Genomic DNA, 13,066 nt, shown 5'->3' with positions numbered 1-13,066 from the left:
TCTTCCATATATAAAATCATATCATCTGCAAATAAGGCTACTTGGACTTTTTCCTTTCCTATTTATATCCCCTTGGTCTCCTTCAGTTGTCTTGTTCCTCTCAGTAAGACCTGTAGCACTATATTGAACAGGAGGGGAGAGAGTGGACATCCTTGTCTTGTTCATGGTTTCAGTAACAATGTCAGGGATTGTTCTTATTCCCCAAGACCGTGGCTGTGGGGATGCTGTAGACTCCGTTTATTATTGTGAGATATGTCCCTCCTATTCTAGTCTCTCCAGAACATTTATCATGAAGGAAGGCTGAATTTCATCAAGGGCCTTTCCTGCATCTAAGAAGATGCTCATTGCTGGGATACTGGAACAGTTCTGATTTTCAGAAATGTCTGCGTGTATTGCACCTGAATGATTAGAATGTGCATAACTAGTCTCCTAAGATATCCTCTCTGTCTCTCTAATGAACTTTGGTAACCTAGTGAATTGTTCAGATAAATAACACCTCATTTTTATACAGTTTTGTTCACAATACTGTCAATTCTACTCCCATCTGAAGGTGTGTGTAGTTAGGAAGTGGAGCACGCGATGCACTGAGTGACTTTGGGGCAGTCTCTGCCTGACCTGCAGCAAAGCAGCAGGTGACGAGAGCGCGAGCCAACTCAGAACGGCTGACTGTAGAAGGCTGCTGTCGCCCAGCTGGGGTGGAGAGTGCAGTGATGTAACCAGTGGGGCCGGACTGTAGGGAAAGGAAGAATGGTGGTCAGGTAGACTGGGGAGAAACAGAAAATCAGACGTGACGTCCAGGAAATGGTTTTTTAGTGGCTTGTTGCAGTTTTAATATTTCTTTTTGAACATCAGAGCTAATGTTAAGATTAAGATTATATACCTGGCAGCACAGGGCCTAATTCCAGCATTCAGGAGGATCAGTACCAGTTGAAGGCCAGCCTGGGCAACACAGAAACACCTACTGTTTTTTGTTTTCTTACAAAAGAAAGAGTATCAACCTGTGTGTGTTTGTCTCTTTCAGTTATATCAGAGCCGAACCCTCAGCTGTCCAGTAAACCCTTAACCTGTGGAGGTGGCAGCGGGATTGTACAAAACACAAAAGCTCTTATTCTGAAAAGTGAATATGTAAGGATGGAAAATGAAATTTCTAAGCTAAAGCAGCAAAATGAACAGCTAATAAAGCAAAAGAATCAATTATTAAGGTAAGTTCTAAGCCCAGGTGTGGTGGTGTGTGCCTTTAATCTCAGCACTCTGGAAGCAGAGGCAGACAGATCTCTGAGTTCAAAGCCAGCCTGGCCTACAAAGTAAGTTCCTGGACAGCCAGGGCTACCTAATATAGAGAGCCTGTCTCAAAAACAAACAAACAAACAAACAAAAAAGGCAGGTTTTGTTTGTATGACATATCCTGCTATGGCTCCGTGTACTAGAATTATTTGCATATATTTTCTACAGTTGTCAACCTTCTACTAATTTGGGAGATTGCAATTTTTAGAGATTGTGTAATAAATGCTATGTTAAAAGAAATGGGAATAGCCAGGCAGTGATGGCATATGCCTTTAATTCCAACACTCAGGAGGCAGGGACAAGCAGATCTCTGAGTTTGAGGTCAGTCTGGTCTGTAGAGTGAGTTCCAGGACAACCAGGGCTACACAGAGAAACCCTGTCAAGGGAAAAAGAAAATTAAATGGGAATATAGTGGCTCCATTTCACGTTTGCTATTCATCAACTGTGCACACTTGTGCATGTGGGGCCAGAGGTCAGTGTGAGTGTCTTGCTCAGGTACTTCTCCAGCGTGTTTGAGACCAGGCTGCTCACTGGATCAGCTGACCTGGCTGACCAGCTCACCCAGAGAACTTCGTGCCTCCACCTCCCCAGCACACATTCAGATTTGTACTGTGCAGCCAGCTTTTTTTTTTTTTAACGCAGATTCTAGGAATTAAACTTAAGTACTTTACCCACTAAACCATCTTCCCAGCTGTTCTGAACTATTTTTAACCAGGTCAAGATCCAGGAAATGAAGAACGCTGAGAAAACAGCTGTCACAGTCAGTGAAGCTGTGGCCCACAGAGGACCCCCGAGTCCATCATTGTACCCATTTACAGACAGATGTGAAGCGTTGCATTAGTTGACTTCTTCTACCATACAAGAGTAGAATTTTTGTACCAAACACTCTCCTAGTGGTCCAGAAGAAAACCACACATAAGTGAATGTGAAGGGTGGGCGGTAGAGCTCAATGGTGGGATGCTCGCCCAGCAAGCACAGGCCCTGGCCTCCATCCCCAGCACTGCAGAAATGAGTAAAATGTCCCAGGGCAAATAGTTTAACAGCCGATCTTTTCCATAGAGTAACATTAAGCAAAGACAAAGGGCCAGACATTGTATGACTACAGTTCCAGAACTCAAGAGGCTAAGATAGGAAACTCACAAGACCAAGGCCATTAGAACTTTCTGAGACCCTGTCCCAGAAAAACAAAAAGCAGCTGTGGGTAGCTTAAATTACATTTTGAAGGTGGAATCCGGTCATGTATTGATTCAGGGAGGTGGAGAAGTAGCAACCAGAAAAGTAAAGAGAAATTAGGATAGATGAAAATATACTTATGTAGAGGTTCAATAGACATTCTATAAACCTAATTACACTAGCACATAAACCACTCTGGATGGTATGGATTCATTCAAAAAAAAACTGAAGTTAAGCTTTGAATTTAAAAAAATTTTTTCTCACTTCATAATCAGAAATTTTTACTTTATGCTGTACAGTGGTGACACATGCCCTTAATTCCAGTACTCGGGAAGCAGAGGCAAGCAGATCACTGTGAGTTCTAGGTCAGCCTGGTCTACAGAGTGAGCTCCAGAATAGCCAGGGAAACACAGAGAAACCCTGTCATAAAAAAAAAAAAAAAAACAATTTTACTATAATTATTCAATTTATGCAACGCCTTTTCACTTCTGAGCCGTGGAAGTGTCCCGACAGAAAGCATTAGGGTGAGATAAAGTGCAAATGGAACAGAATGGCACATTTTGTGGTAGATATTTTAGTAGGGTAGGGTTCTTTTTAAGTTTTTACCACGTTTAAGAATTGAGTTGTCAGCCAGGAAATGGTAGCACACACCTTTAATCCCAGCACTCGGGAAGCAGAGGCAGGCAGATCTCTGTGAGTCTGAGGCCAGCCTGGTCTGTAAGAACTAGTTCCAGGACAGCCAGGGCTGTTACACAGAGAAACTCTGTCTCAAAAAACCAAAAAGAAGAAGAAGAATTGAATCATCCTATCTTTCTGCTTCCATTTAAGTGCTAAGTCTCAGCTCTCCAAAGAGTTGAAAGCCTGGAAGGAAAGGACCGTTGCAAGAGACTCCTACAGAGAAGCAGCTCATGAGACCTTGCCAAAGTCCCCGAAAGTGACTGGGACAGAGTCTAAAAGGAGACAGAACACACCTTCCCAGTGCAGGGAACGGAATTTCCAGGACCCTGTGCCAAAAGACTCACCAAAATCTTGGTTTTTTGATAACCGGTCAAAGTCTCTACCAGCACCTCCTCCGATTCGCTATTTTGATAACTCCAGTTTAGGGCTGTGTCCAGGTAGGTAGTGCATAGGTTGCCAGGTATCCCTGGGGACAATGGGTGGGATTCGTGTGCACTGCTTCATCTGCTGAGCTGTGAGTCAGTTCCGTCAGAACTCATGTTCCTGTTGTCTTGGTTACTTCACAGTTACATGGTGTTTTCCAGACTTGCTGTTCACTGTGTTCCCTTGCCTCTTGCTGTCATTGTCACAATTACAAAAGCACCACACACATCTGACTTCACCCACTCAAGTCTGTGCTCAGAGTCAGACAACTAAATGTTCTGTGCAATGCATGTTTTTGTAGCCCACATTTATCTGTGAGAGATTCATTCCAGGACCTCCAAGGGACTCCAAAATCCTGAATAACATAAAATCCTGTTTACTGGGAGGGGTTTTTTATTGTTGTTTTGTTTTTGTTTGTTTGGTTCATAGAGAGTATAGTAAAATTTCCCCTTTACACTTAAAGAAATGTATACTTCCACGTTCACATGTTCACACTCCCATCACTAGTGCTAGTCATGGACTGTTAAATAAGCATATAAGCTCTACCATAGTGTGATAATCCACCCACCCACTGAGATGACGCTGATGGGCAGGTATTGTCTGTCCACGGTGGACAAGGGGTGGGATGGATGGAGGGAGATTTCCACTACTCCTAGCAGCACACGGTGTAACATTTTGTTGTTGCTTGTTTTGTTGTTAAGAGGTGGTATTTGGTTTGGGTTTTTTTGTTTCTAGACAGTTGTACTTTGTAACCCAGGCTAGTCTTGAATTTGCAGCAGTTCTGCCTCCCAATTGCTGGAATAGCTACCAAACAATATAGTATTTGTTAAGAACTCTAACTCAGAATTTGAGAGGTAGTTCAGCAGTTATGAACACTTGCTGCTCTTGCAAGAAGACCAGGGTTCCATTCCCAGCACCTGGATGGCAGCTCACTACTATGGATCTCTGAGCCCAGGGTATCTAATACTCTTGGCCTCTGAGGGCACTAGGTATGAGTGTGGTACATATACATACATACAGGCAAATGCTCATACATGTAAAATAAAAGTGAATACTTTCTAGCCTCCTCTTTAACCCCTGTTGTTAAATGTACATATAAATAATAAACCTGTCGCCTGCCTCTTTCTAAAGCTTGGAGATCCAGTCAGGGAGCTCATCTCTGGACAAGACTAATTCTCCCTCTCAGAAGTTAGTAATTACTTACAGCTCCTACAAAATTGGTAGGGCCCTGTGAGACCTCCCCCACCTACTTTAGAATGTCAGCTATTGTTGAAATTGTTCAGTATTGACAGAGGTTTCTGTCCCGCCCAGTCCAAAGAAATACACAGCGGCCTACGTTAATTATAAACTGGTTGGCCTATTAGCTCAGTCTTTCTTATTAACTAACTCTCACATCTTAAATTACCCCATAATTCTTTTCTGTGTTAGCCACATGGCTTGGTACCTTTGGTCAGTGAGGCATTCTCATCTTGCTTCCTCTGCATCTGGGTGACAACTGCAGACTGAGCCTTTCCTCTTCCCAGAATTCTCCTGGTTCCCCTACCTATACTTCCTGCCTGGCTACCGGCCAATCAGCATTTTATTAAACCAGTACAAGTGACAAATCTTTACAGAATTCCATTGTCCCACCGCAATTCAGGCCTTGCTTAGGGAGCCATGTTGAGATTTCATGGGTGTAGCTTCCCTGTCGTAGCTTAAAGGCACAGCCTCACAGTGGATTTCCTGGTCCTTTGGCTCTTACAGTTCTTGCCACCCCATCTCCTGCCTGAGCCATAGTATAGGAGTGGTGCTGTAGATGTGCCCGCTGAGGCTGGGTTCCTGAGCCGTAGGCATAGGAGTTGTGCTGTAGATGTGCCCGCTGAGGCTGGGTTCCTGAGCCGTAGGCTTAGGAGTGGTGCCGTAGATGTGCTCACTGAGTCTGGGTTCCTGAGCCGTAGGTATAGAAGTGGTGCTGTAGATGTGCTCGCTGAGGCTGGGTACCCCACAGACTGTTGTTCTCTGCATCTGACAATTGTAGCTTTCTGTAACAGTCTCATTCTGCTGTAAAAGTTTCTCTGATGAGGAGTGAGCCCTTCCCTTACCTGTGTGTGTAAGAATATGTATTTAGAATGCAGTTAGGTAATGTGGCTTAGGAACATGGTGGTAGTAGGCTCTCCTCTTGGGTCCGTCATCTCTCCAGCATGAATAGCTGTCTAGGCTTAAAGTACCAGGAATGGTTTCTCCTGCTCAGCAGGCCTTAAATCTAACTAGATAGCTGTTATTAGCCCCATAACCAAAGTGGCACTATTTAGCCACTGTGGCTATATTGCAGATGTAGTCATTGAGGTCTACAGGCTTTGGAGCTGGGTACGACTACCAAACATGCCTCTCCCTTCATTTGAAGGCTTGAAGAGCACCTTCTACTACTATGAGAGCCTCTCCTGGAATGAGGCCAACACACTTTCTTCCCCTAAAAATGGAATAAAGGAAAATCAAATTTAGTTCATGTTGAGTTCACACTGTGAAGATGCCTTTATCAGTCCTTAGTTCTAGGCAGAGGATCATTTTCCAGCAGTTCACCTTCAGACAGTGGGGCATAGAGCTCTGACAGGAAGATGCACCCGTCTTCACCAAACACGTGCCTTAAACATCAGCTCTAATGTCCTTTCTGCCTCCTGATGTGCTTGCTTCTGTGGATTCGCATAGGGCTAATTTGTTTGTATTTCCTTTGTCAGAGGAACCAGCTGCAGAAGTAGAGAATGTGGATCCCACGGCAGACCTCCGTCAGCCCTCCTTGGGGAAAGATGGGCCTGAGTGCAAAATGCAGTAGCCGGCCGGCCCACAGCATCCTTCGGAGTGGACTTCTTATGTGTCTACCCTGACCTGACAGTGATGTAATTCTCACTTTAGACAGCCCTACAGCATCCTTCAGAGTGGCCCTCTTTGTGTGTCTACCCTGACCTGACAGTGATGTAATTCTCACTTTAGACAGCCCTACAGCATCCTTCGGAGTGGCCCTCTTTGTGTGTCTACCCTGACCTGAGTCTAATTCTCACTTTGCCATTATAATGAGAAGATGAAGGAACAAGAAACAAATTTATTCCAATCATTTAGAGTGGTGATAGCAGTATCTTCTTGTATTTGTGATACTCCCAAAAGTTGAAATATTTTATTTATTTTTATATATTGCAAAGAATAAAGTTCTCTAGTCTTTCCATAGCACAAATTAATATAAAGCTTTGTTGTATGACAACTTTTCCTGGGAAGACACAGCACACATGTTTACTGACCCCAGATAGGGAGCCCACGACAAAGTGTGAATACGGCCTATGACCTCCCAGCCTCAAGTTTCTGTTCTGGCTTACAGCGCTGCGGGAACTCCATCTTGTGGAGCAGGCCTTAACCAGAACAAGCTGTCAGTCTCCCCAGCAAGCTGCATGGCCTGTCTGGCCCTGTGAAAACTGTTTCCAGTTCAGTCTCGCAGTCACAGCACACACATGCATTTCTCCGGGACTAGGGTCTTACTGTCCGGTTTTGACAATAGCAATAGCCTTTATGCTTTTTGAGGCTTAGGGCTTACCTGGCCAACAATTCACAAGGAGGTAGCCCATCCCTGGCACTGGGGTTTTCATTCAGTAACCTTATGGCTTCTGGGGGTGTCCTTTTCCACCTGTTAGGGAACCAGTAGGGTTGTAATGTAGGTGGAAGTTCCATCTTGTCCTTCCGATGGCTTTCCAAATTTGCAAAACACCCAGTAACGCTATGTCATTCATATAACAAAACCTTTTTCAGAGGTTTGGCCGGACAAGGGATCACCCCAAATCATCATCCCATAGCAAATAGGAGGGTTACGAAGATTGCCGTGGAGAAGCACTCTGAAAGTCTGTTGTCATCTGTTCTCGGCAAGTGTTGGGTGACCTCAGAGGTTCACAACTAAGAAGATGCTACAGCGGGGCACAAACAAGGTCTAACAGAACATGGAAAAGGTCCCATCCATTGGACCATGTTCGCTTGTGGTGTTCTATCGTGGGTGTATTCTGTGAGCTCCTCAGGATTTAAAGCCTTCTAGAAGCCCCTAAGCACACAATCTGTCAACTTTGCCCTTAGAAATTTTAGTTTGACACAAATCTTGCCACATTTGTCTTCAAGGAATCCAGACCTGCCGTACTATTTCCTGTCTCCCTAGGTTGCTCCCTCTGTTTACAGAGACTTCACATGCAGCTCTAAGACACTGCTATCTGCTAAAGCCTTTCCTATTCTCTAAAGCTCATGCCCCACCACAGGGCTAGGGGTCCACGCTAGGCCAGCCTTTTCCTTAACTCCTCTCTTAATAGTTCTATCTGGCTCACTGAGCTAGGGTTCAAACATGGCTTCTCTTATTCCTAGTTCCCTCAATAGCATCAGCCCCTCTGGTCCTCCAGCCCCTGTTTGTGGGGACTACAGACAGATAACAAATGTTCCTAATGGCTCTGAGATTTCCTCACCCGGTAAAATTACACAGCCTTTGCCTTCAGGAGGGATGGTCATTAATTCCTCAGTCTCCCCTGCCTCCACAGCAGTCAGACGGAGCCTAAGCATTCCCTCGACCCACAGCCTCCCGAGGCATGCTGTGACATGCTCTTTCGTTGCTTTTTAAGAAAGCCTTTCATAGCTATTACAAATAAAACGGCTATGAACGTAGTTGAGCAAGTGTCCTTGTGGTGTGATAGAGCATCCTTTGGGTATATGCCAAGAGTGGTATAGCTGGGTCTTGAGGTAAACCAATTCCCTGAGAAACCATCATACTGATTTACAAAGTGACTGTACAGGTTTGCACTCCCACCAGCAAGGGAGGAGTGTTCCCCTTGCTCCACATCTTCCTCAGCATGAGCTGTCATTTGTGGTTTTGATCTTGTCCATTCTGATGATGTACAATGGGATCTTAGAGTCTTTGATGGATAGGCAGAAACTGGAAACACCCTAGATGTCCCTCAACCAAAGAAAATGTGGTACATCTACACAATGGAATTACTCAGTTAGAAACAATGACGTAAGAAGTTTTCAGGCAAAATACAGAAAGACAAACTATGTACTCACAATTGGACATTAGCTGTAAAGGGTAATCCACAAACCCAGACAAGCTAGGAAACAAGGAGGGCTCAAAAGTGGATGCTTAGATCTCCCTTGGTATGGGAATCCCCTCTGTATGCTGTGAATACCATTGGTTAATAAAGAATCTGTCTTGGGCCTGGCAGGGAATAGAGGTAGGCAAGGAAAACTAAACTGAACGCTCTGAATGCTGGAAGATAGAAGGCAGAGTCAGGAGACACTATGTAGCTGCCTCTGGGAACAGTTGAGCTGGAACCTTACCGGTAAGCCAGAGCCACATAACAATACACAGATTGACAGAAAATTGGTTAAATTAAGATGTAAGAGCCGGCCAATAAGAAACTAGAGCTAATAGGCCAAGCAGTGATTTAATTAATACAGTTTCTGTGTGGTTATTTCTGAGCTGAGCAGCCAGGAACAAACAAGTGTCCTCCTACAACACTCCCTGAGAAAAGGAAATAAAATAGACTAGATTTTGAGGGTGGACTGGGAGCAGGTGGGGATGGAAACAAGAGGTGTCTGTGTCCCATTACATGGGTCAATCAAAGAGGATCACTCCAAAATGCAATTAGCAACAGCAGCAGGGGGGCTAGCATTCAGATAACTGCTCTGTGGCTTTGGAAAAGCCTCCTTTATCCTTAAACCTCCAGCAAGTCAATTTTCGAATACCAAAACCTCTTATCCAGAGTTGTTTGAAGGAACCATTTGCCTCAGCAATTCTCAGACATGAGACCTCCTGGTTTGCCAGATACTCTCAAGACTAAGAGCAAAGGCTCAGTAATTCCTTCAAAAGAACAACTCAGATAAGACTCCCTGGCTTTAAACAAAAGGTAGTTCAAAGCCTAGGTACTATCACCCCAAATTCAAGCCAGAATCAATGGCTCTTTGGGATCTCTCAACACAGGAGGGATCAGGAGGTGGGGTGGAGGGGGATAGTGCTGGAAGAGATGAATAGAAAGGGGGGGCGTTACTGAATGAGCTAGAAACCTAGTGCAATGGAAATTTCCAGGAATCTACAAAGGTGACCCTAGCTAAGACTATTAGTAATAGGGGATACAGAGCCTCAACCAGCCATCTCCTATAACCAGGCAATACTTCTAGAGGAATTCGATTGGCCCAGCCACATAACCTTCACCCTACAATTTACCCTAAATACAAGATGTGCTGGTGGAAAGGTGGTGTAGAAAATGTGGGAATAGCCAACCAATGGCTGGTCTAGCCTAAGACACGTGCCCCAAGGTTAAGCCCACCCATGACAGTACCTGGAACTCAAAGGCACAGAGGATGCATAGCCCAGAGACCTAGTATAGAACCAATCACGTAGCTGGGCAGTGGTGGCACATGCCTTTAATCACAGCACTCGAGAGGCAGAGGCAGGTGGATCTCTGTGAGTTTGAGGCCAGCCTGGTCTACAAGAGCTAGTTCCAGTACAGGCTCCAAAGCTACAGAGAAACCCTTGAAAAAAAAAATTAAAAGTCAATGTAATGATATTCTGCTATACTCATAGACTGGTGCCTAGGCCAACTGTCATCAGAGAGGCTTCATCCAGCAACTGAGAGAAACAGATGTAGAGACCCACAGCCAAACATTAGGTGGGGCTCAAAGAATCCTGTAGAAGAGAGGGGAGGAAAGTAGGAGCCAGAGGGGTCAAGGACATCACAAGACAACACAAAATTAACTTACCTGAGCTCAGGAGAACACAGAGACCAGTAACCAGGAATCTTGCACAGGACTGACCTAGGCCCTCTGCTATATGTTACCATTCTGTGGCTTGGTCTTTGCCTGGAGTCCAAACTGCCATCTTTTGGGACCCTATTCCTCAAACTAAGTTGCCTTGTCCAGCCTTAATACAAGGGGAGGTACCTAGTCTTGCTGCAACTTGATATGCCATGTTTGGTTGATATCCATGGGAGGCCAGACCTTTTCTGAAGAGAAACAGAGGGGTGGATGTAGGTATGGGCAGTAACTGGGAGGAGAGAAAGGAGGGGAAACTGCAGTAGGAATGTAATAATAATAAATCATTTTTAATTTTATGTACATTGGTGTTTTGTCTGTGTCTATGTCTGTGTGAGGGTGTTAGGTCTCCTGGAACTGGAGTTACAGACAGCTGTGTGCCACCATGTGGATGCTAGTAATTGAACTCTGGTCCTCTGGAAGAGCAGTCAGTGCTCTTAACCTCTGAGTCATCTCTTCAGCCCCAATAATAAATTATTTTTAAAAGAAAAGATCTTTTAAAAAAAAGTCTTTCCTAATTTCAGCAGTTCAAGTTCTGGTTGTTTCCCCATCTTGTACTGTTTCCTGTACTGGACCATTGCCAATGCCCCGTCTGCGTGCTGGATTACAGACTTTCATTTTTTTCAGACCCTCAGCATCTCCTGCTTTTACCACATTCTCCTCCTCAGTCTCTGAATCTTCCCATGGGTTCTTGCATCTCATGAAGGACTTTTGAGCATTAATCTAACTTGTCCTCTCTTTTCCTTCTGGTCCCCAAGCATTAAGCAACAAGTCAATCCCTCCAGCTCACCCTCCCCTTCATCTAGTGTGCTTTTCAAATCAGAGGCTAACAGAGAGGATGCTAGCCATGTCTCCCTTTCTTGCGGTACTTGCTCCTTTATGCACTTCCAACTACATAGAACTGAAAGCAGGCCACCTCTGCCACTGCTTGATGACAATCTCGACCCTTGTGCACTAATCTTAAAGGCTGCAAAAGGTCCTCTAAACCAGCCGTTCCCAACCTGTGGGTTACAACTCTTTGGGGACATATATCAGATATCCTGCATACATATTTGCATTACAGTTCCTAACAGTAGCACCATTACATTTATGAAGAAACAATGAAATAATGTTATGGTTGGGGGTCACCGCAGTGTGAGGAACTGTATTAAACGTTCACAGCACTAGGGAGGTTGAGAACCACTGCAAACCTTTCGCTGCTCAGGGCACCTCTGTTTTTGTCTGGTGGACCCCACTCAGCAAGCAGACAAGCCACCCCATACCACACAGACAAAGACCACCACCCTGGGATTCCTCCCACAGACACTCCTAATCCTAGTGGTTCATCCTTAGTTGCACGTCTCCCTGTCCATAGCAAGAACCATACAACGGCTGCCAGAGCACAAAGGCGCATCGATGCATGCCTTAGAGGAAAGAACAAACACAGGAACGTCCTCCACGGATGCTCCCTGCTCATCCATGCTCCCTTCGAAGCCTCAGTGCAGCCTTGCTACCCCGCCGTCAGGACCACGCACTTACTCCTCCCCAGCTCATCTTTGGTTCTGCTGTGGCCCTGTTTGGGTGCCAATTATGCTGTGCACCAAACGTTTCCCGAGGAGGCATGATACCACGTCTGCTCACCCCAGATGGGGAGCTCCTGACAGAACAAAATACAGATACCACCAAAAGTCCAACATGGTGAACCATGCATTTTATTGGGGTGACTTACGAGGATATGGAAGAGGGGTTACTTCAGGAGCAGAGACGACTCACAGACAGCTGCATCACCAAAGCTCACCCCAGCATGCTGACAGCTCACAGAGCTGGATCCTGGAGCACACTGCACAGCTGCAGACACTCAGCAGGCTGGACAGTGTCTCTTCCAAGTGATTGGTCTAAACTCTTCCAGCAGCTTGACTAGGTTTTGCTTCTTCCAGGTACCTGATCTGGTCTTCACGTCTTCTTTGCTGCTTGGTTTGTCTGAGTGTTGTCTTTGCAGCTTAAACGCTACTCCTCTGAGAGGGTCTTTGTTCCAGAGGACAAAAGATTGCCTCTGGATAGAGAGGAGACAGCTATGGCACATAGGCAAATGGCTATATATAAAGGTAAAAATCCTGTGTTAGAATGAGGTGTTTAATATTAATGGGGCATGCTAAGTAGGTGCGCCCAGGGGGTCTTTTGCTGCATTGTAATTCTTTGATAGCTGGACCTTGATAATCAGCCTCAGAAGGAGGGACTGGCCAAGAAGGGAATGAACCTTGGGGGCTAGCTTCAGGAATGTAAGTTAACATAGAACTGGTGAGAAGGGCAAGGCCTGCCAGAGCCACAAGCTCGGAGTGGGCTAGTGTCCTTTGTCCTGCTGTTCTGGGGACTGAAAAGACATACTTCTGTATGGGAACCTTTTCTTCCTTTGAGAGTAGGCCTTGCCGTGCAGCCCAGTTTGTCCTTGTAATCTCCTACCATGGCGTCCCAGGTACAGGGACTACAGACATGCGCCTTGGACTTAAATCTTTAATAAAATGAAGCAAGAGATGCAGAAGTCGTTAACAGCACTCTCACATTCATAAAAACAACGTCTTTCAAAACCCTGCAAGGTTTAGAAGTCTTGTTTATTAAAGCAAGGAGCACAGCCAGATGTGAGCTCACGACTGGACTCAGAAGCGTCCTGCAATGCCAACCAGCAGGAGCCTTACACAGCCCAGGCAGAACTGAAATGACAACTCCGCTT

General features: G+C 45.3%; 1 protein-coding gene across 3 annotated transcripts in view; it reads left to right on the top strand.

Moving 5' to 3' along the window:
* The window catches only part of Cenpe (centromere protein E), a 60,713-nt gene extending 53,950 nt beyond the window's left edge, over window positions 1-6,763 (top strand). For 2 of the 3 annotated variants that reach the window (XM_087897558.1, XM_087897557.1), the window contains 3 exons: window positions 1,022-1,202; window positions 3,286-3,572; window positions 6,273-6,763. In XM_087897558.1, the coding sequence (XP_087753684.1) occupies window positions 1,022-1,202; window positions 3,286-3,572; window positions 6,273-6,367 (563 nt within the window). In that variant the 3' untranslated portion in view covers window positions 6,368-6,763. The remainder of the gene's footprint in view (window positions 1-1,021; window positions 1,203-3,285; window positions 3,573-6,272) is intronic. The other variant, XR_015735304.1, reaches the window with a different exon arrangement.
* Window positions 6,764-13,066: the final 6,303 nt, after the last annotated feature.

The sequence above is a fragment of the Myodes glareolus genome, chromosome 17 (assembly GCF_982192425.1).
Source record: "Myodes glareolus chromosome 17, mMyoGla1.1, whole genome shotgun sequence".
In the NCBI taxonomy this organism is placed as follows: domain Eukaryota; kingdom Metazoa; phylum Chordata; class Mammalia; order Rodentia; family Cricetidae; genus Myodes; species Myodes glareolus.
This window is presented reverse-complemented; position numbering and strand designations above follow the sequence as displayed.